This window comes from Lates calcarifer, linkage group LG20 (assembly GCF_001640805.2).
Source record: "Lates calcarifer isolate ASB-BC8 linkage group LG20, TLL_Latcal_v3, whole genome shotgun sequence".
NCBI classification, from domain to species: domain Eukaryota; kingdom Metazoa; phylum Chordata; class Actinopteri; family Centropomidae; genus Lates; species Lates calcarifer.
The window spans coordinates 4,138,994-4,163,812 of record NC_066852.1 but is presented as its reverse complement, the minus strand read 5'-3'; the positions used below and the strand labels follow the sequence as shown (position 1 = coordinate 4,163,812).

At 39.5% G+C, this 24,819-nt stretch overlaps 1 protein-coding gene across 14 annotated transcripts in view; it reads right to left on the bottom strand.

The window, feature by feature from the left end:
* Positions 1-1,755: 1,755 nt before the first annotated feature.
* picalma (phosphatidylinositol binding clathrin assembly protein a) overlaps positions 1,756-24,819 on the bottom strand; it is a 41,460-nt gene continuing 18,396 nt past the window's right edge. For 3 of the 14 annotated variants that reach the window (XM_018691225.2, XM_051078614.1, XM_051078615.1), the window contains exons 5-24: positions 24,652-24,754; positions 23,985-24,078; positions 23,746-23,857; positions 23,194-23,300; positions 23,028-23,069; positions 21,248-21,333; positions 20,743-20,866; positions 19,647-19,771; positions 18,173-18,258; positions 15,013-15,165; positions 14,450-14,533; positions 13,915-13,989; positions 11,363-11,473; positions 9,925-10,053; positions 9,663-9,693; positions 9,485-9,584; positions 6,011-6,070; positions 4,711-4,812; positions 4,204-4,307; positions 1,756-3,189 (exon numbers count right to left, since the gene is read on the bottom strand). In XM_018691225.2, coding sequence (XP_018546741.1) covers positions 4,215-4,307; positions 4,711-4,812; positions 6,011-6,070; positions 9,485-9,584; positions 9,663-9,693; positions 9,925-10,053; positions 11,363-11,473; positions 13,915-13,989; positions 14,450-14,533; positions 15,013-15,165; positions 18,173-18,258; positions 19,647-19,771; positions 20,743-20,866; positions 21,248-21,333; positions 23,028-23,069; positions 23,194-23,300; positions 23,746-23,857; positions 23,985-24,078; positions 24,652-24,754 — 1,817 coding nt within the window. In that variant the 3' untranslated portion in view covers positions 1,756-3,189; positions 4,204-4,214. Of the gene's footprint in view, positions 3,190-4,203; positions 4,308-4,710; positions 4,813-6,010; positions 6,071-9,484; positions 9,585-9,662; positions 9,694-9,924; positions 10,054-10,096; positions 10,308-10,344; positions 11,474-13,914; positions 13,990-14,449; positions 14,534-15,012; positions 15,166-18,172; positions 18,259-19,646; positions 19,772-20,742; positions 20,867-21,247; positions 21,334-23,027; positions 23,070-23,193; positions 23,301-23,745; positions 23,858-23,984; positions 24,079-24,651; positions 24,755-24,819 lie in introns of those variants that run through there. The other 11 variants (XM_051078616.1, XM_051078617.1, XM_051078618.1 and 8 more) reach the window with 11 other exon arrangements.

Here is a 24,819-nt window from a genome sequence, read left to right as displayed (position 1 = left end):
CACCCATCATTAAAGGGAATCTTATTCAGGAATTCTCTATTAAATGGTGGTATCATTATTCCACTGATCAAATAGTTTTCCATAAAACATTTTTTCTAACTTCTTTCTAGACTTGTTCACAGTCACTTGTCTAGTAAAGCTTATTCTTGAGCAGTCACTCCTCCGCCATCAGCCAGGACAGACTAGCTTGCATTTCCTCAACCTTCTGTCTAAATGGACGGTTCAGGACCAGACGAGCTGCTCTATTCTGAACTATCTTAAGCTACTGCAAATCTACTGCTAATACGCTTGGAAATAAAAACAAGTGACACCCTAGCAGAATATAGTTCTGCTGTCTTTTGTGTTAAGGCAGAACAAGTAAAATGAGGTTTCTTAAGTTCATGTTGAAATTCAAAGTAAATTGTAAAAAGCAAAAAGGATGCGCTTGACATTTAGTTATTTACTGCAGCTCAGAATACATTTGTTTTTGCTCTGAGAGGGCAGTCTACATTTCTGCTTACATATAGTGGCTTCAGAAAGTATTCAGAGCATTTTATTTTTTCTACACATAATTGATTTAATTTGATTTAGATTAAATTAAAGTGTTTGCCCATCATTCTACACTAAATAAGCCATAATAATGAAATGAAACATGTTTTAAGAAAAGTTTTTTGCAAATCTATAAGTTTTTGATTAAGTATTCAGTTCCTTAGAACTTGACTGAAGCCCACTTGTGTGTCCTTGATTAGACATAGTTTATAAAGGCAGACATTTGTGTATGTAAGGTCCCACAGTTCACACTGCATGTCAGCACACAAACCAACATCCTGCGCTGAGTTTGCCAAATGGCACTTAAAGGACTCTGAGAGTGTGAGGAAAAAAGATTGTCTGGTTCGATGAAACAAAACATTGACCCTTTGGGCAGAACACCAGGCACTGTTCATTACCTGGCTCATACAATGCCATCATACCATGGGGCAAGGACATGGAGACTGGTCAGAAATGAGGGGAGCCATATGCAGAGAGGTAATTGAAGAAAACCTGCTCCAGAGTACACACAAAATGAGACTGTGACAATGGTTCATCTTTCAGCAAGACAGTGACCTGAAGCATACAGCCAAGACACAGCTGGTGTGTCCTCAGGACTCTGTCTCTGACTGTCCTTGATCAGCCCAGCCAAAGCCCAGAGTAAAACTCCACAGAACATGGAGAGACCTGAAGATGGCAGTTCACTGATGTTTCTCATCCGATCTGATGGAGCTTGGGAGGATCTGCCTGCGTGACTGGGATTAGCTGCCCAAATCCAGATTTCAGTTCATGATTTTTAAAACATTTACAAAATTCTTCTTAAACATTCTTTCACCTCACTATGAGGTATGTAGATTGCAAAAACAGCTATTTTATCCACAATTAAGTTTATGACACAAAGCGTGCAAACGTTAAAGGGTCTGAATATATTCTCAAGCTGCTGTATCGACACAACTACACTTATTACACAATCTAATATGTCACAAACCATCACTGCCATGACTTCCAGGATGGCCAATGAGATTCATGTGTGAGTTTCCATCGACCACCTGCTAGTTTTACTTCACCACCATTAGAGCCCTTGTGAACCTGTCCAGTCCTCTAAGTTTACTGTCCTATTACCAAAGTCTTTCTTTGTCGCTAACCTTAATATTAAATGTGAGATAGTTTAAATTGTCCCTGTTAATGCAGATATTAAACAAACCAAACATATATTTTTTCTTTGGATAAACAAATGAATAAAAGACGTGTGGAAGCTTGCACTTTATTGGAAAAAAATCAAACAGAAAAATAATCTGCAGGGACAATGCAACAAATATGCTCAGTTAATGGATTAAGGGCCACTTTCATGTTCAAGCCATCTTTCATACCAGACCCGCCCATTCCTGTGATTGGCAGGATCAGTTTTATATACACAAAGCACCGATCAACAGTGCTCTATTCTCCTGCACAACTGGACCTCACTGGTCCCACCCCCACCCCTGACTCAAACCCCCACACGATGCCTCCTCATGCCCGTACACTGTCCTAAACATCCCAGTGCTTACCAATGGAAACATGATCTAAGCATGAAAGGGACCCTGCACATTCAGGTTGAAAAAGGGCAGCCAGGAGCTTTGTTAAATGTAAGAGTAAATGGCATGCCAAAAGCATCAAAAGCATAAACGGTGATTCCTTTCCAATGCGATGCTGCCTCGATCAAAAAATGTAGTGCTCTTGCTGATGTGAAAATATTTCCTCACCAAATTCATAGAAATCGACCCCACACATTTGCAGATGATATTAATGAATTATTCCTTTGATATACATCCTCAGTGTGACCCCCTTGAGCCACAGATAACTGTACAAGGCATCATGCGAGTACAGAGAATATTTCGTGCCCCAGCAGCAAAACGTGTCATCTCTTTAAAGTTTATATTAACTTCTTATTCTTTTTCTAATCATCTCAATCACTCAAAATCCAATTCTACATCAATCATACCTATGTATAAGCCTTAAGACCTTCATCCACATGGAGGAGGTCAGTGACTTCCTCCATGTGGAGGAAGTCCTGTACATTTTGTTTAATGTCATCCTCTATATAGGTGATCATAAATAAATACAAACAATTCACAAGGAATGTCTACTGCAAACAATACATAAAAGAAAGACAAAAATGTGTGGTATAAACAGGAATTTGCGATTGTTTTCCTAATTTGAGGATGCTTTAAGAAGATAATTGTGACTGATAATCAAGAGTGGTGACTCTCCCAGCCTCACCTGGACAAAGGGGAATGAAAACAGAAAAAGACAACTCAAAACAGTGTGCATGTGTGAAAACAATCCAACTTTTTTTTTCCATGTACAGAAACAGTGATGTCTCCCTTTGGGTGTCGTGTTTCTCTTAGTTCAGGATACAGTAGGGGCAGATCCCTGTCCACATGATTTGAATGGCAGCACGCACTCTTCTTCTCCTGCTGAGACTTAGACATGACTAGATGGGCACAATTTCCACTGTGATGCCTCTCTGATGGCCAGAGCTGCTCCAAGTCACCGTGATTTTATTCAACGTCTTATCTGGGCCTCGTTCTCAGAGAGGTGAGTTCATTAGAAGCAAACTGCAGGTTTGCTTGGAAAGTTGACTTTGTTGTGAATCATCTTCAGGTGGGAAAGACTACTCCCTTCAGGTTACATAAACTGCATCTGGGAATATAAAAAACAACAGTAAGTGTTGTAATTGCAGACAGTATCCAGACTTCTAATACCTCCCCAGTTCCTCTCTATGCACATTAATGCATCAGCAAAAAAAAGCAAAATAAAGATGGTGTGTGAAGCTTGTATTGTGAAATAGGAGCTGAAGTCCTATTCACATGACAGTTGGTCATTTCAGTTCATTTCTAGGATCCTCTGTATATTTATCCTGTGACTCTGTGAGTGTTAAAATTTGTCTGTGATGAATCAGATCGACACAGACCATTTTTTGATTCAGGCAATTAAGCATTTTCTAAATTTGTCCTGTTGCAATGTATTTCTGTTGACAAGGCATGTTACAATTACTTAATTTGTATATGTCCTGGACATGTCCAAATTCATTGCTGCATGGAACTACAAGTGTAATCCTCAAACTCTCACAACTCAGTCTGAACTAATCCTGAGCAAATAGGGCTTCAGTCTCCTGCAGCACAAAGAAACTTATTGAATATGTCTGTGTAGGTTCTCAGTCGTCCAGGTCATGGTAGTCTTAAGTGCTGAAGTTGAAGGCAACTGGACTTCTTTTAGGCTTCACCTCTCATCCAAAAGGCACGAACGAGTCACACCTGGGCTCATGTGACCCTAGCAACTCACATAACGACAGGGTGGGTTGACGACTCCCAGAACCACCTCCCAGGAGTTCAATACCTGGGACTCCCCAACCAGTTTTCAGAACTGAAGAAATCTTTTGTATGAGAAGTGAAACATCTTCAAGAAACCTAAAAGACATCCAGATGCCTTCAACTTCAGCACTTAATCTTTACTGAACAAGAGACAAGATGTGTGTACAAGAGTGGCAAGCAGCCAGCTACGGAGTCGAGTGTGGTGGCATCTCACAGGAAAGTGTTGCAACAGGCTCCAAAATCAACCATTTAACATCCAGTTCTGCTCAGACAAGAGTGAATTAAACATGCAGTTTGTCGACACTGGAGCTGCAATTAAGCACACACAGAAGACGAGCGGTACCTAAGGATGCTCTATAAGAAATTCTGCAGAAAGAGTTGTGCAAGGGGGTCCTTCCCTGGCACTCTGAGGGGGCTGAGACTGGAGGGACTAGAAGTTGTGGGTGACTGAGTCACAGAGGAGGACAGAGAAGGGGATAAAAGCAGAACAGGAGAGAAATGGAGAGCCAATGATAAGAGAGGAACTCCAGAAGGAAAGCCACAGGTGCCTGATCAGGAAATAATGTTTGTGCATGATTATATTATATTATAAGAGAGGTCTGAGTGATCAATAGGTCATATATTTCATGCACATCATGATTAAGTCACCAAGTCTGTTTCCATTGTACTTGGTCACATTTTGTTAATACATGTTTCCACATCAGCCAAGCAGAAAAAACTTTGTTGCAATATTTCAACAATTTTTCAAGTCTCAAACACAACACAAATGCCAATCTGGTTCTGACAGACTGGGTCACTAAGTTCAAAAGAAGAATGAGTGAATGGGACAGCAGATGTGGACATCAATTACCTGCGGGCCTGGATTTGGACCGAAGGGGTTGGCTGGCCTCATCACAGGCTGGGTGTACATCATAGTGGGCTGTGTCATCATCATGGAGCCCATGTGGGGAGGCTGATGGGAAAGAAAGAACAAAGCAGACAATAGATGAATTATATTGCCTAAAAAACAAACCAAAAAATAACACAGTTGTATGCCTCTGCCAGTCAGTCACATCAGTCAAGAAATATGATCACGATCTCCCCAGTCCCTGAGTTATGGTGTGCCAAAGTGTTTTTGCAGAATATTATGATGTAACAGGGACTTTGACCTTTCTTCTAAACACTTCAGTCTAAGTGGACATTTGTGCCAGTTGTAAAGAAATTCCCTCCAGGTGTTCCTGGTATATCATGTCCCCATGTTAATGCCTGGATGTTGCAAACCAGCGAGATGGTGAGTGGAGAAGGTGACATGTTGTCAAAGTACTGTTTGGCAGTATTTTGATCTGCATAGTTCTTTGTCAGGTTACTTTCTTGATAAAGCACAGTTGAATGTTTAATGCAGAGACACAGTTTGTTGTGTAGGATAAAGATTTGGAGAGTGTTCATTCCTAAGGTCAAAATTAAACAAGGTTGACCTTTGACCCTGCTTTGGGAGGAAGAGTTCTGTATCTGCTTCGTATCATTGGATGTTGGGGAGGCTGGAGAGAGGATGGGGGTTCAGGTCGTAATTCTCAGTGACTCTACGTTTACCTCAGTGTAGTCTCTAAGGTACATGTTCATGTTTTTTCTCTATGAATTCTGTGATAGTCTGGTCATAGGTGCCAGACTGATGCCAGATGTCGCTACACCTGCAAAGAAAGAAGGCTGCTGGTGCTAACACTGCTAATGTTTGCCACACTAGGCAAACCAATATGTCATTAATTACCCAATTTCTTCCACCAGTTTCATAATGAAATGAAAAATGTTTACACTTCTCATACTAACAGAAATGGCCTCTACCTAAGTGTTATGCACTGTTGCTTCATTGTAGAGCTGTAACAGTGCATTGATTCACAAGTCCCTCCTTGCCCTACTCTCTCTCTGTCGCTCTCTCTTTCTGACAAACAAATTGACAAAAGACCTATCTGTCATAGGCAGACTGCCCATTGGAAGCAATGGGAAAGTTTTTAAGGATAGTTTACTGTCCCTGTTGTGGTGGTTATGGTTGAGGGAAGGGACTAGAGAATTCATGATGTCAATAAGTGTCCTCACAACTATAGAAAGTCCAACATGTGAGAGTGTGTGTGACAGGAAGTGAACTCCTGCTGAGCATACAGTCCCAGTGGACTTACCATTGCATATGCCATCATGCCTGTCGGTGTGGTTGCAGGGAAGGCCATGACAGATGGAGCCTGAGGTGACACAAAAAACAAGTTCATTCCTTCTGTAGAATCAGGACACAGTAATACACAACTCAGAGTTAACTATTTGATATCGGCTTATCACATTTTATTTAATTACAATAACTAAAATAAGCCTTTGCAAATCTGTTCAGGAATATGCCATGGTGAGGGAAGAATTCATTCAACACCAATTTTAACTGAATTCATATTTGACTCCTCCCTCACCTGTTACCAGTCAAAAGATCCTTCTTCCCATAAGAGAGCAGTCACATGACAAAGCTGACCTTGTTTGGACTTGCTAAGCTTGCTGATGCTTTTCACTACTCCATTCACAGCTTAGGACACTGTATGCCCACACACAGTTGACAGTAAATCAAAAATGTATCTTGAATGAGAGCATGGAGGAAGGAATGGCAAGATACTGCAGACTGAAACAAAATGACAGCAATACAGGGATTGATGAAGAACTTGTTTCGGTTGAGGTTGACACCGCTGATTTGGTACGCAGATAGCCACTGGATAACTTGTGCCAGAAGATACCAGAAAGACTGCATTAAAACTAGACTTTAAGAGCTTCTGATCTTATCAGAGCTAGATCCATTTTTTTACAGGGCAATGACAAAAGAGGTAAAAGAAAACAAAAAGCAGAGAGTGTTGTGTCCTGGAGGTAGAAGTTGGTTACTGGCAGGTGTAGAGCTCCTTGCGGAAAGAGATTAGAGAGGAAAAGAGTGGAGAGTCTTTCTCTGAGCACCCTTTGCTTGTGATAAAAGCCCCTGCAGTGATAACAAACCCAGATTTGTCTAATTCCCAGCCTTCTTGGGAAGGATACGTTTCATTAACTATTCAGGCACTGGTGAGGGAGGCACAAGTGAGTCAGATGTGACACTGGTGCCAAAATTGGCACTTTCATCACAGACTGTGCTTGTTTCATTGCACAGAGAGTGCTCCTTTAGAATACCTCCTCACTGACAATGTTTGGTTTGTTTAAGGGACATCTAACTCAGTGTTCCTCAGAGAGTCAACCATAACATGATTAGGCTGTTTTTTGCATCATGTTAGGTATTATCCTGTCGTGAGTGATGGATGATGTGGGCATCTGCCACTTAGTGTATCACCAACTCTTTCTTACTCACTTCCACAGAAAACAATCACCAGCTTCTGATCATTATTGACATTTGGTCACATCATCAATGCCCTCAGCATGATCAAAAGCACTGGGACTATAGTAAGAAGTTAGATAGTTGGATTATTGTCAGACACTCTTTCTGAACATTATTTGTCAGGATACAAATTGTATATTTGTAATGAAAACACAAATCTCCAAAAAAGGCGTTAAAACGAGATGAGAGGGAAGGCAGAAAGAATGACAGTATTATCAGTGAGATTCAGATCCAGAACTTTGTGAGCAGAGATTCATTCTTCTCATAATAATTTGCACTGCAATATGCCTGTTCATTCTTCTACATTTACTATTTACAAGAGTCTACAACAACAATTTGTTGGGGGCAGAACTGTCAACAGTTCACAAACTGTCCATTCAGGATCATTGACTTAAGTCAAAAAATACACAGCTGTGTACACAGAAATCTCAGGAGATATGTCTCAACTACTTCAAGAATATTTTCAAGAACCTCAAACACTTAAAAAGAAAATACCATGAAATACCATGACCTGGATGACTGAGAATCCTCATAGACATATCTCATAACTATGAGTCCCAGAGAATGCTCTGATAGAAAACATCACACAGACCTTAAAACTGTTTGCACTGGTTAATGATTCTGTGGAGAATATACATACAATATGAATCACATTACTCGATGGACTATGGATAGCTATGTTTTGCAGCAATGAAACTTTCAGACTATATCTGAACTAATTTCATTGCTCACCAGACCAGCAAACATTTCAGTGTGCTACGAGCACACAGTCTGCAGTCAATCTGTAGTCATGTAAAAACGGGGATAAGGGAAATGAGCCAAAGCTCCAGAAACACTGGAACTGTCCTTTAAACAACTATTCAGTAGGACATCATAGGCAGACATAAGAGGTTGTGGCTGTTAGACACCAGTTAAAGAGAGTAAAGTGAGCCAAGAAAGCACAGCAAACAAACATTTCAGGAAAAACTGGAGGCCATCCAGGAAAGCCTTTAGTCCCACAATCACTCAACACCTCCTACTGGCAAGTCAGAAGACAATTGGCAGGGAAAGCTTAAATGGGTGTGTCTTGGCAGACAGAAAACATACTAGATTTTAAATAACAATAACCTGATATTAGTTTAAAGCTGCAATAAAATGGTTCCAAACAAGCCTGAGTTGAGCCTCTCTGCCTGTGACTAGGTTATCGATACAGGAAGTGGGTAATGGAAAGAGCCTAGCTGCTGAATGCTACGGTTGCAGTGTTAATGTAGTCCTGTCAGTGTGCTGTGGCTGCTGGTGATGGCAAGACCTCTGGTGCAGCTGAATATGAAGATGTTAACATCAAGTGCATATCAGTGTTGGTCAGAGTGCAGAAAAATCCCTAAACTTCGTGTACAGTAGGACTGGACTATATATTGTAGAAAATGCATGCTGTTCTGTTCCGCATTGCTATGTTAATATTAACAGAGAAGATGGCAAAAAATGTGCTAATTTACACAGTAAATTCTAAATGTCTGACTTCCTGTTGGGTTGAGGGTATTGTTGGGTTGAGGGTATGGGGCCAAGAGGGTTTTTTTGTGCGTCTTCAGGGGTCACTTTTGCCCACCAAATTTCATACATGATGCATGTGCAAGTTTCATGAGTTTTTGAGCATGTTCAGGCCCACAAAAACACTATTGATTTTAATGAAGAATAATAAAAAACATGGAAATTGGACCCTACTTAAAATATTACATGGGTGCATGTATTTCCTTTCTCATTTTGGCTCACTTCTGCCCAGTTTAAGTACAGCATAGGCAGACAAAGATTCTGGGATGTTGACTAATTGGTTGGTTGAACTTCTGTTTTCTTGTCACTAGTTGTAGCTTTTAGAAACAGAGGTACTCCTGACATGCAGCACATATAACAACATTTTAGCTCTGAAAGCAGGTGATACTAAATACAAGTTTCAGGTATGCTTGGTCAGATGCAGTGTAACAGCTCATTTGCAGCATGGCAATTAGCAAAGCAGGACATTTGTTTAGATAAACACCACAAGTCCCTTTGAGTCTATTTTATATACAGGTAATATTCTGATTCAGAACACCCAACATGCATGCTTTACTGCTTTGCTATGCATTTGTCTGTGCAAACTGTAGATTGTTGCATGCATTATTCTTAGGACAAACAGGACTATGGAGGAAAACCACAGGTGTAAACTACAAAAAAAAAAAAACAAAAACAAAAAACATTCGGGTTGTTTACGGGTTGAAACCAGTTAGGTGCAGTTAAGTGAGAGTCCTACCATGGTTGCAGGGTTCCAGGTGGTAGAAGGAGCAGTCTTGGGTTGCCAGTTGGTTCCACCCGTCAGCTTCTTCTCACCAGGCTGACTCCAGTGAAGATCACTACAGAGATGAAATAAAAAGGTTATGCACAGTATGCCACATCATGGACACTGTAAAATATCACCTGAGAGCACTCACTTCTTTGCTGTGCCGTTGCCAATTCCCAGATCTAAAGAGGACAGAGGAAAGGCAATGAATGGACAACCACAAGAAGAACACACTTAAACTACACAAAACATAAAATGTAGAAAACTGACATTTTACACAAATTTCAGGAATATTTATATTTAATTTATTTACATGCTATACTTTTGTGTCCACCTCTTTAAATAATCTGCTTATGTACAATTTGTCCTATTCATAAAATTTTGGGAGTCATGGTCACAAAAAGGGAACTTACTGCCGACAAGATTGGCCAGTGAGGAGTCCAGGTCATTGGAGACAAGTTTGTTGGGCTGTTGGCCGTTCTGGGTCATACCCTGATTGGGTGAGGATGTGACTGTGGGTTTGAGGATGCCACCTAAAACATCTTAATCAAAAGGGGGCCGAACAAAAGAAAAGGAGAGGGGAGGGGAGGGGAGGGGAGGGGAGGGGAGGGAGGGGAGGATAAGAGGTTGGGGAGCCCAGAGCAGGTGAAGACACAATACAACAGAAAATAACACAGCAACACACAAAGACAAACACACAACAGTACATAAAATGCACAAACACACAAAGAGAGGGTGTTGAACATGAATGAGGTAGTAAGCAGGGCTCACTGGAAAAACACACATGCAGGCAAAACTGTGTAACAGGAATGTGTGTTGAGTCAACTCACCCAGTCATGCATATGCCATGCAAAAAGCCAAGACCCCAGGGAGTGTGTTTAACCCCAGGACAAGGGAAAGAAGAAAAACAATGAGATTGTGAGCAGCTTAGAAACCAGTGAGGGTGAACGAGATACAAGGTACTAAAAGTAGCATTTAGAAACATCTATTTATTTTTCCCAAATTAATGATGATACGCTGGTATAAATACACTTACGAGACAAAGGGTCAAAGAGTCTTTAACCCCAATCACACTCCTGCAGTACGGTTAGTGACACTGTTTATCAAGATTAAGACGAATTTCGGACTAATCACAATTTAAGTGATTTTTCTAAAGAAACATTTTAGTCGCACACCATGTTAAATGCAGTGCAGAGGTCATTATGCACTTCTAGTGTTTGCAGTAATGGCCTCATTTATTAGTAATTTCACATATATCTTAAACATATCTATTTAACTATTTATTAATTTGGATTTTGAAATACATCACACAACAGATTGTCCAAAACTGCAAACATTATTATATACTTTTGTGACTTTATATAGAACATTTCATCAGAATGTGTCCTCATTTGAAAAGATTTCTACAGAACACACATAGCACATAATGAAAAAGTATCATTTTGTAGAAAGTCAGCTAGTTCTAAAATATTACCAGGCAAATGTTTTGCCACTTTTGTATTAGTGGTTAATTATGTTTCCTTATTTGTTCGTCTACGTGACTAAAGTCTAACGAGGAGCCACTGGAACCAAATAGCTGGTGACTTCCTAGAAAGATCAGGCTTTTGTCATAGTAAGGAAAGCCACTTTAATCTAATAATCAGATTAAACATTAATGTTTGGTTTGGGATGTGCTCAGAACATTCATAGTTCACATAAACTACACACATGATTTTCTACAGTCTCAACACCATCCAATGAGTGGACAATATGTCCCCAAAACCTTCTGACTGCACGAGTAGATGAAGTCTGCTGGCTCTCAAAGGGAAATGGGGAAAAGGGGAAAATGACTTTGCATGTAGGAGTACTTGCCTGTAGAATCCAGGTTATTGGCATTGGCGTTGTTGCCAAATACTGAGTCAAAGTCGACATTAAGGCCTCGAGAGTTCTGTGGCTGATGTGGTGTTGGGGAGGCTGTAAACCCTGGTGAGAACAAAAGAGAACTAACCATCAGGATCCAGAAATGTAATAAAAACACAGAAGATACTTGGAAGACTCTATTTTTCAGAACCAGTAACATACTTATAAACTATTTGCTTTTCAGTATTTAACATTTCCATTCAGAAAAATCACAAAACCACTCGACTTACCAATGCAATTCTACCTTAAAAATAATGATATTATTGTTTATTAGTATATAAAGAAGTCAGCCACGTTGTACAGTCAATTTTGTAATCTCTTTACGCCCAAGCACACCATTGTATCTACAATAATCAGCCACATATTAGCTTGAGGGAAACACTGTGCTTATATAAAATGGTTTGGCCAGCACTGCAGATTCACATTGATAAGTTACAGAATACTTTTGTTCTTTCTACTTTTGTAACCAAGACCATCAGTCAAGGTTGACAGGAGCACACAGTAACCATAGTTGATGCAAAACACCCATGTCTGCTTGGGTAAAGTGCTTTCTTGGTTTGAATCATATTGCATTCAGTACTCCTTCAATATGTCATGGCAAGGATAACATCCTTATCCTGAAGGATCAGCACTCCAATTATCTACTTGCATGGCTTCTCATATTACTGCTACACAGATGACAACTAAATGTCCCTAAAACAGAATTCTTAGTGATTCCAGCTAATCGATCTCTCCATCACATCAAATCAAATTGCCTCTTCATCTCTCATTTCAACTGAGGTCATAGGAAACGTGGGTCCAATGACCAGCTATCCTTCTCTGACCATGCTGCATCTGTTGTGCCACTTTGCACTATACACCATATGAAAGATTAGGCTTTACCTGACTCAGTACGTGACCTGAATGTTTAGCTCTCGCCTCAACTACTGCACTGACAGTGAAACCCTTGTAAATGGTCCAAAATGCAGCAGCACGCGTGGTCTTTGATCAGCCTAAAACAGCATGTTACTCTACTGCTCAATGACTTCCACTGGCTAATCATGGCCACCTAAATTTAATTCAAATCACTAATGCTTGGCCACAGAACAACTTCTGGGTCTGCACCCATCTACTTGAACTCAGTCATACAGTATTATGCTCCTTCTCTGCCCCTAAGTAAGAAGCATTGTCATTCCTGCACACATTTGCAGTCCAGACTGTTCTTGTTCGTGGTTCCCTGACAATGGAGCAAACTCCCAAATACTACCAGAGCAGGGGTGTCCCTCTCTGTCTTCAAAAGTCTTTAGTGTTGTCCCTCATTTATTTGTTGTTTTGGATAAAAGTGTCTCTAAATGTGTAAATGTGTGTTTCTGTGTGAGCTCACACACCGCTGGTTGCTCATGGTGGGATTTGTTGGGTCTCTCTCTGTAAATACCTATCTTAAAGAGTATGGTCTAGACCTGCTCTTTATGAAAAATGCCTTGAGATGACTTTTGTTGTGATTTGACGCTAAATAAAAATGAACTGAATTGAATTAGTTGACATAGGTCAATATTCTTCTTCCCAGCATCCACTCTCACGAAGGCTCAACAAAAGCAGCAGTTTGCTCCCTGTATTGGCATGTCCTGGCTACTGTAGGTTTAGGTGACCAGTGACACAAAGCTACATAACTGTGTGTCACATTTCACACAGATAGATACTTATTCACTTATGTTGGTTGAACTTTTTTTTAATATCTATTTGAGTGTGGTGGAGAGTTGTCATTCACCCAATTTCCCTCTATTTGCCTTGTATATTATTTCATTAATGATTAACTACCACACACTAGTTTATTGTACATTTCCCCATTGTGGGACTAATAAAGGATTATCTTATCTTATTTAATTTTATTTTACTATGTTTGTGCCATATGTTCAAATTACAAAGAAAGTGTGTGACTGCATGGTATACTATGGCAATAGTAAGCAGAAGGAACCGTGAACTGGTGAACAGTTCCTTGGACAATTCATCAATGTGTCATTTAACCAGCTGATGAGTGGAGACCTGTCCTCCCCAGTTCTTTAACTCGCCATATCTCCTGTTGTGTTTGGAGTGTGGACACATGCTCTTTCTTTTTATGCTCAACTACTCAAGCACTCACAGAAAATACCAACATCTCAGCCAAAAAGCTTTATTTTTAAATCGTGTACCGGAGAGATGTATATATAGGCTCATTTTCCAAGATGTCAGCAGTGTGGGCTTCAGTGGCGCACCAAGTAGAGTGGGTGTTTCCTGATCAGGAGGTTGTCAGTTCAATCCCAGGCTCCTCCAGTCAATGAAGCAGAAAGTTTTACTTTTTACTATTTATACTATTTTGTTTGTTTGTTCACGCCACTGTAGCTACTCTGTAAAAACCTTGTTGTCCCTGTTAACATTTGGCCATAAGAAATGCAGCACAAAACAACAAAAGTAAGGTACATCAGGTGTCTAAGGCTGGATTTCTTCTTCTGGACTTGTAACACCTTAATCAGCCTGAGTGCACCTACCTCTGAATAGACCAGCTACAGCAGGGGGCTCAGATTGGAAGAGGGTGGTGTAAGGGTTTGGCCCACTGAAGGAGTCTGACACACAACAACAGCAACAGAGAAGCAAAGGGAGGAAAAGAGGAGAAGATTATGTAGATATGAGACCAGAAAAACACAGCAGTGAAGGAGCAGCAAGGAAGCTAAGCAACTGTGGGGATGGTTGTTTTGCAGAAGAAAAACAAAGATCAGGATTTGTAGAACAAAAGCGGAGGAAGCGGGCACTCATCACAGGGCTAGACTAAATACAGGGCAAAATTAAGGGCAGTGCACAACCAATGGCTAACCACAAAACAATGCAGGCTCACACCCCTAGGCTTGGGGGAGGTAGGGAGGGAGAAAAAGGCAGCATGTCCAGGAGAAGCGTTCTGTGCAATGCTCTTATGTCTTATGACACAATGTCAGTCCAGCTCTACTCATGACAAGTCACAAATTTTACACAACATATCAGTGCTCCTACATCACAATCTAGCAGCCAGACAGTTGTCTACCATAGTACCTGTGATAAATGACTTTATCTGTGCAGCAGTATCAAGATCAGCTGCAAGGCCAGAGCCTGAGTCAAAAAAGGGAGTGTAATGATCTGGGGAAAAACAAAAATGCTGCTGATGAAGTTGGACATGCAACAAAGCATTTAGGTGTTCCAAATACTAACAGAAAGACAGAAAGTAAATAACAGGTTAAACAGTCTAAATCAGTGAATGTTAAGAAATTAAAAACTAAACACCAGGAATTTAGCCGAACTGTGGAAGGAAACAAATATTTGGGCAGCATGCCAGATCTCTGATGAATGTGAAAGAAAAGTGTCAAGAAACAGTATGTTCTGACCAGTGATCCTAAACCACTTCAGGTATACCCTGCATTTCTGTCCCTACTGCTCTGAAATATACCTCTACACATTCTTTCCATAACCATTTTAAATTACACGGAAATCACCTACAGAGATCAACCAGGATGAGTTTACAGGACTTGTTACATCAGTACAACACATCAACATGCTGTGTGAACACAAACTGAAATCTAGACAGTAAAAGAAAACAAGAGGCAGCAAAACAATCCCACCGAACACTTCATGGCTAGGTGTCCTAGAGGACAGACTGCCAGCGTCAGGGGACGCTGTAGATGGGTGGAGAGCATCAACAACAGGTAGTGTGAGGAAAGGATTTGATTTTGGAATTGATTCCTCCACAGCTTCTGCAGCATAGGTGAAAGGATCTGAGTGGGGAGAGGGGGAGAGAAGGAGGACAAGAAAAAAATAAAGAACAGAAAGATTATGATGGAGAGTAGAGTGAGAAAAGTTAAAAAGAAAAGTGCATGAAAGATGACATGCAGGGAAAAATGCCAGTCATGCAGGTGAGGAGGATTAAAACAGTGTTAGAGATACAGTGACAGGATGATAACATGCATTCTGTTGCACTGCTCTTACTGGCCCACATTTCAGGTCAGACAGTCAGCTTTATCAAGACTGGTTTAAATAGACCACAGTTTTTGTTATCAAGATGGTCAGGGTCCAGCACATGGGCTGATATTAGTGCAAACATAAACAAGGCAGTCATATGTGTTAACACTTAGACTGTAATTATAACAATCCAAAGTCCATTTAATAACAAGCTTTTCAAACTTAAAATATTGACCTTTGCCTACATTTAAAATGTTGGCGTTTGTCAGGCTTTATTCAGGCCTTTACTCTTATTTTCGTTCTAATAAATAACCAAAGTTACTTGAAATGAATGAGCGTGGACTACGTGGCCTTATCTAAAAATACACTTTGTTTTTTGTCTTTAGATTACAGACAAACACTGGTGTTATGTGTGTCAACTATGTTATCTACATACCTTATGATATGAGACTGAAGTGAAAAGCACACAACATTATAAAGAGATATGAAGTAATGTTGCAACTATAAGCAGTCACTATGCTAGGGCTGCCCCCAAGTCAGGATTTTCAGTTGACACATCTCCAGTATATTAATTGGTCAGGTGCTTGTGGTTCCATACGTTTTTTGGTTGCAAACTTCTCCTGCATACTTATATACAGGAACCATTCAATTAGCAAAATGTTCAGCTCTTTCAGGACATATATACTTTCTTCAACTACTTTTTTCTACTATTTGTACTTGTTACTATAATCAGGTTTTTCTGCAAAAAAATGCCATTCAAATGAATGGAGGGAATGGTCCAATCCTCTAAAACTTGTGCTCTGTCCAGTGTTTGCATAATCACATCTCACATCCAAGTTATACATGAAAATGTAGAGAAATTTGTGCTCTCTCACACAGTGTGACTATTTGAGCAACAAGATTCACAGTTTCTCAAGTGTCAGCCTCTGAGCAACGAGAGAACCCCCCACCTGCCCCATAGTCATGTCAACTGACCTCTCCAACATCTGAGCAAAAACACAAACATGGACACTTCTCAAACTGTGACAGCGCAGCACAATTTTTCACACTATCTACAATACACTGATGATACATGGGTTATACGCAGCTGATGGACATTAAGTCTTCAACACTTTCTCTGGTCTGTGTGCTGTTTACAGACACATATGCAACTGAGATCTATACAGTAACATGTGGATCATTTTGATTGGTGGTTTACCTTTATACTGACCGACTGACCTGATTGCTAGATTACCTAAGCAGTAGCAGTTGATACCTTTTTTCTTTCCATTTCCATTCTACAGCTTTTGGCAGTGTACACCTCTCAGTTGTTTCTGCTCTCAGCTTCTTCAGCTAATGCACTTCAGCTCCCATCTCCAGTTTTACATTTTAGCTTCCAACTTTTGCTTCAGCTGTTTTTTCATCTTTCAGCTCCCAACATTTGCTTCTGCATTTATTTTTTTCCCTGCTATTAACAGCCAATTCCACCATAGCTTCAGCGATTTCAGTTCTCAACATTCACACTTCATTTTCTGTAGGAAATGCTTTTTCTAGTTTATTTAAAAATTCACATTGGAATGTCACACCATGTGGGATGTGAAAACCACACAATCAGAGAAAGTAAAAGTTAATGTTTTGGTCACAGCTAAGTTCTGAAATCGTATCGCACCATGGAGTGTCTCTCCTGCCAGGCTTCTGACAGTAAAGTCAGCCGGACTTCAGCAGCCAACAGCAACAAGCCACACTGCCCTCCATTTCCATCACCATCTCTATCTCTACTTCCATCACAGTGGTTTAGTCATTTTAAGTCAGGACTCAGTTTGTTAAGTTTAAGTTTTAAGCAACAAAAACGAAACAAAACAAAAACAAAAACAAGAGAGCTGACTCGGGGTCAGGAGAGGAGAGGACACTATGCAAATCAATACTATACTCTAATGCTTTTTTTGTGTCTGTGTCATATACAAATCAGTTTCACGTGCACATCGTGCATAAGTTCATGGATATCATCATGGATAAAGGTACAGAAATATGATACACCAGCAAGCAAAGTGTTCTGCTAGCAGTTAAATTTAAATTTAAAATGTTTTTATCTTTAATATTTAAATAAAGAGCCCAAGATTGATGGGCAGCAACAATTTCTTCTCCAAGATTGTTGTATTAACACAAACTTGAATGCTTCAGACCAACAAACTGCCAAAACCTCTGCTTTTATAGAGGTAGTGACACTTGCTGATGATCAATTAATCAAAAACATTTGATTAACAACACCTAGCTGATACTTATGCTCTTAATTCCTATGGAAGCAGTGAGGGTGTACTTAATTTTTCATACTCTGCTTCGCATTTTGGCCTAGCGTTTGTTAAATAAATAATCACAGGGTGTAGTATGTCATGTGTTGCTGTTCATCTGAGGTTGTATTTATCAAATTTTAATTAATTTCAAAGGGGTGTGCTTTCTTTTTCATGACTGTACATTAGAATAGAAATATTTATGGATTAGTTATTAGGTCCGCTAAGTAATGATGTAACAATGTTTGCAACCAGGGTATGTGAAACATCAGCCCGCCACCTCCCAGAGAAATCATACCCTCTGTCCTTTGCATGAGTAAGCAGAATGAGTAAGTTTGTAGGACCTTTGGCTGATGTTTAACAGAAAATGTAAAACACTGAACTACAGTAACTATATATATATGCCAAACACCTCACAGAAAAGACAACAATTAGTAATATAGTAAGAAGCTTCCAGTACTGGATTCAAAGTAGTATGTTTGGTATTGTGTATGTGTGCTTGTAAATGTGGAGGCAGTGTGGACTGAAGTTTTGCCAAGAAGAGTGGAGCTCTGACCTCCCCATGTGCTGGTGGTGGAGAGAGGCAGCGGCTGCTGGAAAGCTGGCTGCAGGTCCAGAAGGTCATTGGCTGCCTTGGATGTGCTGGAGGGTACAAGTAGGAAAATAAGGGTATCAAGGATAAATCAGTCACTCATTTACAAAACATGAGGTTCTCATCTCAGTTCTAAGGTTTTTAAAAGAATTTTATTGAAGAAAAAATACAACTGAAATTGTCCCCAGCATCACAGAGTAATCTAGAAATATTTTCTTCTAATACTAATTCTGGTATTTAAACTGTTGACAGTGTTATGTTTACATGTTGTCATGACTCCAGACTGTGACCATTTAGTCATATTTTGCAACCATTTTTAGAGACAGTGCAACTAAATTTTACAACTAGGAGCACTAGTGCGACTTGCAAATATGCCCCCTGTTCTCAGGTCAGGTACAGTGCTTCCTATTCACTGATTAATATGACAGCCACATACAGTGAATTCAGAAGGTATTCAGACTACTTCACTTTATTTACATCTTGATATGTTGTAGCCTTGTGCTAAAATTAAAAAAAAAACTGAATCAGTCTACACTTGAATTGAATTTACCACAGTTAAAGTGTTAAAGTGTGGAAACATCTTAAAGACATTTCTCTCCTGTGAGATGTTACTGAGTTTACAGTGACTTCGCTATTGTGAACATTACTGTTGCTGCTCTAGAGTCAGCATTTTATTGTATTTAAAATATAAATCACTTCTAATCCTGTTCTGAAAATTATAGTTCAAGTCACTTCACTGTAAATTTTGTTTAACCAGTGATATTTTGTGATTATAATTTTTCATGGCAACTCAAAAATATGTGGATTATTTCATTCCCCCAATATTTTAGAGCAACTTAAATCATTCATGTAGATTTTAACATTTTCATTTAAAATTAAATAGCACATTGTTATTTCTGTAAATCTAAATCTAATCTGATATTTTCATGTAAACCTGAAAATAATGAGAAATTTTGAGAATTCAGAAACATTTAAAAACACAAGAAGCTAGAAGAAGGGGCTAAAGGTTTTGAGGACAGCACATGGACCTCTAAAATACTTTGCAAAAACTGGATCAGTTGTGACCAAAACACAACAATGACAAAAGGTGAAGAACATCATCAGAAGATCAATAAATCAGGCCTAGTTCCCAGAGAGGTAGAAAAGCAACTTCATCATAGATAAAGTTTTTGCTAGATTAAGAACACACGACTAGTTCTCAGGAGGGGAAACAAGGCCAAATGCTGGGGTGGGCTACAAAATACCAGTATTTCATGGTGGATGACTATTTACTGATCCAAGTTTGTGATTTATGGCAGTAACATATGTAAGTACTTCATGTACATTCATGTACATTTCTCAGAGGCTGTGACATCCCTTTCAAGACATTTTGAGAAGCCACGACACTAAAAATGGTCACTTTACGATGAGTGAATTGGTGCAAGTGCTGTGGCCTCACCTGTTGGTGGAGCTGGGGGTGGAGAAGAGGTCGATGGCAGGAGCTGAACTGATTGTCCCGCCCACTGTGGAGACAGGGGAGGAGTCTGTGGTTGGATTCTTCTGGAGCTCTTTCAGTCGCTGCTCCTACAATAATTTGGAGGCTAGTGTTAGCAACATGCAGACTAACCTTTATCTCACTACTCACTCAGTATAACAGTATTTCTTTTCCTTTTAAGAGTTTTTTTTTTCTTAAGAATTTTGCTTTATTGTGGCAATGCATTTGATATAATCACGAGAAAAGGATCCTGATAACAAGAAGGGCATGAATTGATTTAACTTCAAGGCAGCAGCTAAGGTTTGCAGCTCAGCTGGTATATATTTGTCATGGGCTAAAACCTGAATATCTGAATTGTTGGGCACAGATGGCAGGAGTTTCAGTTACAAATACTGCTCAACTGGCTGGTGACATCTGACCATGATGCTTGTACATTAGCACGATATGTAAGGAAAAGCAGAGGAGCAATTTTTCCTCAAGTGACTGAGAATCTCATTGCAGGACACGATCAGACTGTCAGCAAAAACAATCTGTAGGGTAGGGTTGCAATGCATAAACCCATCATTACAAAATGAATACACACTTGAGAGTTCAATGGTGCAAAAACCATAGGCAGCAGTCACCCATCTGTGTACGTATGTGTATTGTCTGTGTATAGAGTCTTTGTTGTTCATCGAATGTGGTTTGAAAACATCAGATTTCCATACAATCAGAGAAAGTAATAGTGTGTCCTGGCTCAGCAATAAAATCGTAGCACACCACGGAGTGTCTCTCCTGCCAGGCTGCTGACAGCTCTGTCACTCTAACAGTGGACTCCAGTAAAGGAGGTTGTATCAGCGTGTGTTTTGCTGACCTTGCTGACAGCATTAACGCTACAATCACAGTAGTGGCAAACAGACATGAGTTGTTCCTGAACAGACTTCCCCAAGGCCAGTTTCTCCCACCCTTTAAACCCAAACACAAAAAATGTAATTTAAGGATAGCAGTGCTGCTGAATATTGCTGCTCTGGCCTGAAGTGCACTAAGTTAAAAGGAATGTAGGTGAGAGAGGAAAATGTACTTTTAGTGCTTTTAGGCGAGCCTGCTCTTCCTCCAGGGCTGCCTGTTTTTCCCTCTCGTCCACTTTGGTGAAAGATATGCCAGTGTTGGCCAGAGAGGACACAGCATTGGAGAGGGTGCTAGCCCTGCATCATGGGACAGACACAGAAAACACTGGCTAACCAAGAATAATTTCAGAGCAGTTGAAAAACTATACACTTCAACAACTGGACATTGGTACAGCTATTGCTTGACCTCACTTAAGTATTATGTTAAGATAGATAGATACTTTATTAATCTGCATGGGAAATTCACAACACATAACTTGCTTCTACTGTGTTCTGAACTGTGAAACATAAATGAACAGTTTCACTCTAAGAAAAAACATGCACTTTTGAACTATCTTCCATGATGAAAAACAACTACAACAACAAAAAAAGAACTTTAAATTAGTCCAGTTGCTGAAACAAACATGTGCCTGTATGGCAGGGTGCTAGATGAAGTGAGCAGAGATGAAGCAGACCTACCTGCTGGCTGCTGTTGAGTCTTTGACTTTCTTCCCCTCTAAAGAGGCCAAGTGCTGTTCCAGAGCATCCAGCAGGCTGCTGGGGGCCTAGCAAGAATGTCATTGACACACATTAAGTTGAGCAAAGCCTAAAACAAGATGTCTTCTGAAAAAACAAAAATAAAAACACTGAGGCATGCTAATTTATTGCCAAGAAACCACAAAGAGAGCTACTCTCAAGTACAGAGACAGAGAGAAAAAGGTTCAGATACTTACACAAACTGTAAACTGAAAATGGAAAGATAGAAGGAAGGGAAAAATACAGAAAATAAAGGTGGTAACAGTCAACAGTCAAAATATTATTAAGAAAATTATGGTAGAAAGCTACCTAAATCTGGTTCATCTGTTTATACTTATAAAGTTCTTCTAAATACCTGATGAATAAACAAAGCCTCTAAATAAATGTATGTTCTACATAATGTAACATTTCAGCAGGTCACTGGTCTGTAAAATATGGATCTATCATCCCAGACTAAAACCCTTGATTTACACCTTTATTTGCTGTATACATGCAAGGTCAGAAGTGAATGTGAGGTTTAATAGTGGGCACATGCATTGCCTGCCTGGCGTGCACAGCACTTGGTGTTAAAACTTGTTAGGCCTGAAGCTGCAGGGGATTAGCAGCCTGTGAAAGGACAACAATAGCCAAATTTTGGAAATTCCTCTTAAGGAGGTCACTAAACCAATTACAGCACACATAATAACCCCCAGCATATACACTCACAGCTTGCAAACATGTCTAGAGATATTACAGTGTGTGATTATATTTATCACTGTATATTCATGAAAAGTCATGCAGTTTGTACTATAGCCTCTATAATAGCTCTCTAGAAGTGACAATCACTTGATGCATGCTAACATCTAACATCCTGGTAGTTTTTATGTGCTACTAGATGAGCTAAAACATAAAAATATAACACATATTTCACAGCGATTGCAGTTAATTGTTTACAACATATATATGGTATAAATGAAAAATCTGAGTAGCAGGTAAAGCCATCATAAGCCATCAACAGTACTCATCAACAACCATACCAAATTCCCACTGATGTGTATTTTCCAGAAAGGAAACTCTTGAATTCTTCATTCTACAACAATCTGTTCACCCAAATCTAAGATTTACAAGGGGACAGGTTTTGGTTTTATTTAACAAGATCTTGAGATGTTAAACCCAAATACAGTAGAGTTGACTGGAAATGTGTTTATGGTACCCAAACAAACGCAGCATGAATAAAATTGCACTCACCTCTACTGTATTAGAATTCTCAGCGATGGATATCTTAAAACCTCAGCACATAAAAACCTATCAACACGGCTATATACAAGTAGGGGTAAATTATAAACCCTATCATTTAACATACTCATACCAATGCTAATGCTAACGACTACAGTGTTTCAATAAGGAGCAAAGAGAATACATATTTACTGCTCAATCAAAAGAGAACCAGTGTCTTTTAAGGCAGGCACATTGAGTGTTTTCTTCATTTCAGCCATCATCCCATAGTAATTTGCCACCTAAAAGCACATTTATGTCCTGTTTAATAGCTAAATCATTCATTCGACAATATATATTCTAGCACTATATATATAGAATATAAATAATGTTGTATGTGTCATCAATTCAGCAAAATTTGGCCATTCTCGCTTTTTAGTAAAAGAAAGCCAGCAAAGAGGTGATGGGTGTCAAATTAATGCAACCAAAGAAACAGCAAAGATGCCAAATGGTTATTATCCAGGCTTACCTGGGACAGGTCGGGAATGTCCCCTCGATCAATCCCAACTTGCTGTAATAACAGATCAAGGGCCATCAGAATTTAGATGAGAAAAAAAAAACATATAACAAACCCATCTAAACGATTCCAGGCCCCTTTACAATCCCTGAAGGACTGACCTGAGGTCCTGACTAACCTCTGCAACTTTGAGGAACTCTGAGATTCTCGTCATTCGTGTGAGGAATTTCTTGTAGATGTCAAGTCCATCTTTGCACTGGACTTTCTTCATGTCAAAGTATTTCTCTATTAAAACAAGAAAATAAGCACAACAAAATGATAAGTCACAAACACTATCATCATTTCCTTTCACTTGTTCCCAATCATATGATCATGAGCATTAGGAACTACAGCACAACTACAGTTTTGATTCCAAGTACAAAGTGATCTCAGTTGTCTGTCTTGTTTCAGAGTATGCAAACAAGACCTACTGAAAATAATGTTTACAAAAAAGAGAAACCAAGACAGGTAGCTTTGCCCAAAAAGCAGAGAAATGCATGCTCATATTATCTAAATACATCCTTAATTTCAAAGCATGTGAAGTCAGTCATTCAGTATTTTATCTCTGGTCACAGTCCCTCATCATCTGTAGTGACCCTTTCTATTATAAAGCACAGAATAGTAAGGAAACACCTGTAGTCCAGTCCAACAGTAAATCTGGAAGGCTGACAACACAAAAGCTTGTTTTTACCCAGGAGGTTGATGATGCCCTCATTGTAGGCTGCAAACAGTCGGATCGCATCTTTGAACAGAAGCATAAAGGCCGCATTGATCACACCATTTGTCAGTTCATTGGCATTGACCTGGAGGAAAAGTGGAGGTGTTATGAACAATCAATTTCAAGTTCATGCGAGACTGCACAAAATATATAGAACAAGCAATGGTAAAAGACTGAGATTCCAACTAGTATAGCCAATACAGAGCGCTCACATTGAAATCAAGTAACACATCCATCTGACTTTGGATGATAGGGATGGTCTTGAGGAGTTTCTCTGTGTTCATGGTTCTCATCAATCCATCAGACCTGCGGAAAGAAAAAAAAAAAAAAACAGAACAAAAATGCTTCAGCAAATCTAATATAATACACTCCTGAGATATCTTTGAGCCTGCTAACACAGATGAAAATGGGCTTTCAAGCCTTGATTGTCATTATCTGAGGATTTTGTATTATTAATGAGCATGGCTGATTCTTATGATCTCAAATTCACTGAATCAACACAAAAACATATGTATTAATAATGATTACATCTCTCTTTGTAATGTAGAGCTTCACAACATCATGTTTGTGTATTTTTTAAAAATACTTTAGAATGATGAAGTGACACAATAACAGGAACTCTTTTTCCCCCAGTGAAGCTGTAGAAGTTAAACACTGCACATATCAGATGAGCTTATGCAACGTTTAACAAAACTGTCACCATGTATTTGGCAGGAAATAAAACTATTGTAATGTTATTTTCAGTATTATTCAGCTGTTTGTTTCCTTTCCAAGGCTGTCAAACAAGACCAAGTTTCTGGAATAAGAACATCAGGATTGGCTCAGGTACAAGTCAATACTAACACCGCAATCAGTTAGAATGAAACAAAAGCTCCTTACCCTCTTTTTACTTTAGTGAAGTCAAAAGCAACTTGTCTGTAGGAGACAGCCTTCTCATTCAGGTAGCGGCTATACCTCCTTATGAACGTTGACATATCATAACCTACATATAAACAAAAAAGTGAAGGGATCATAATAAGTGTCATGACAAAGGTGAATACTGGCTAA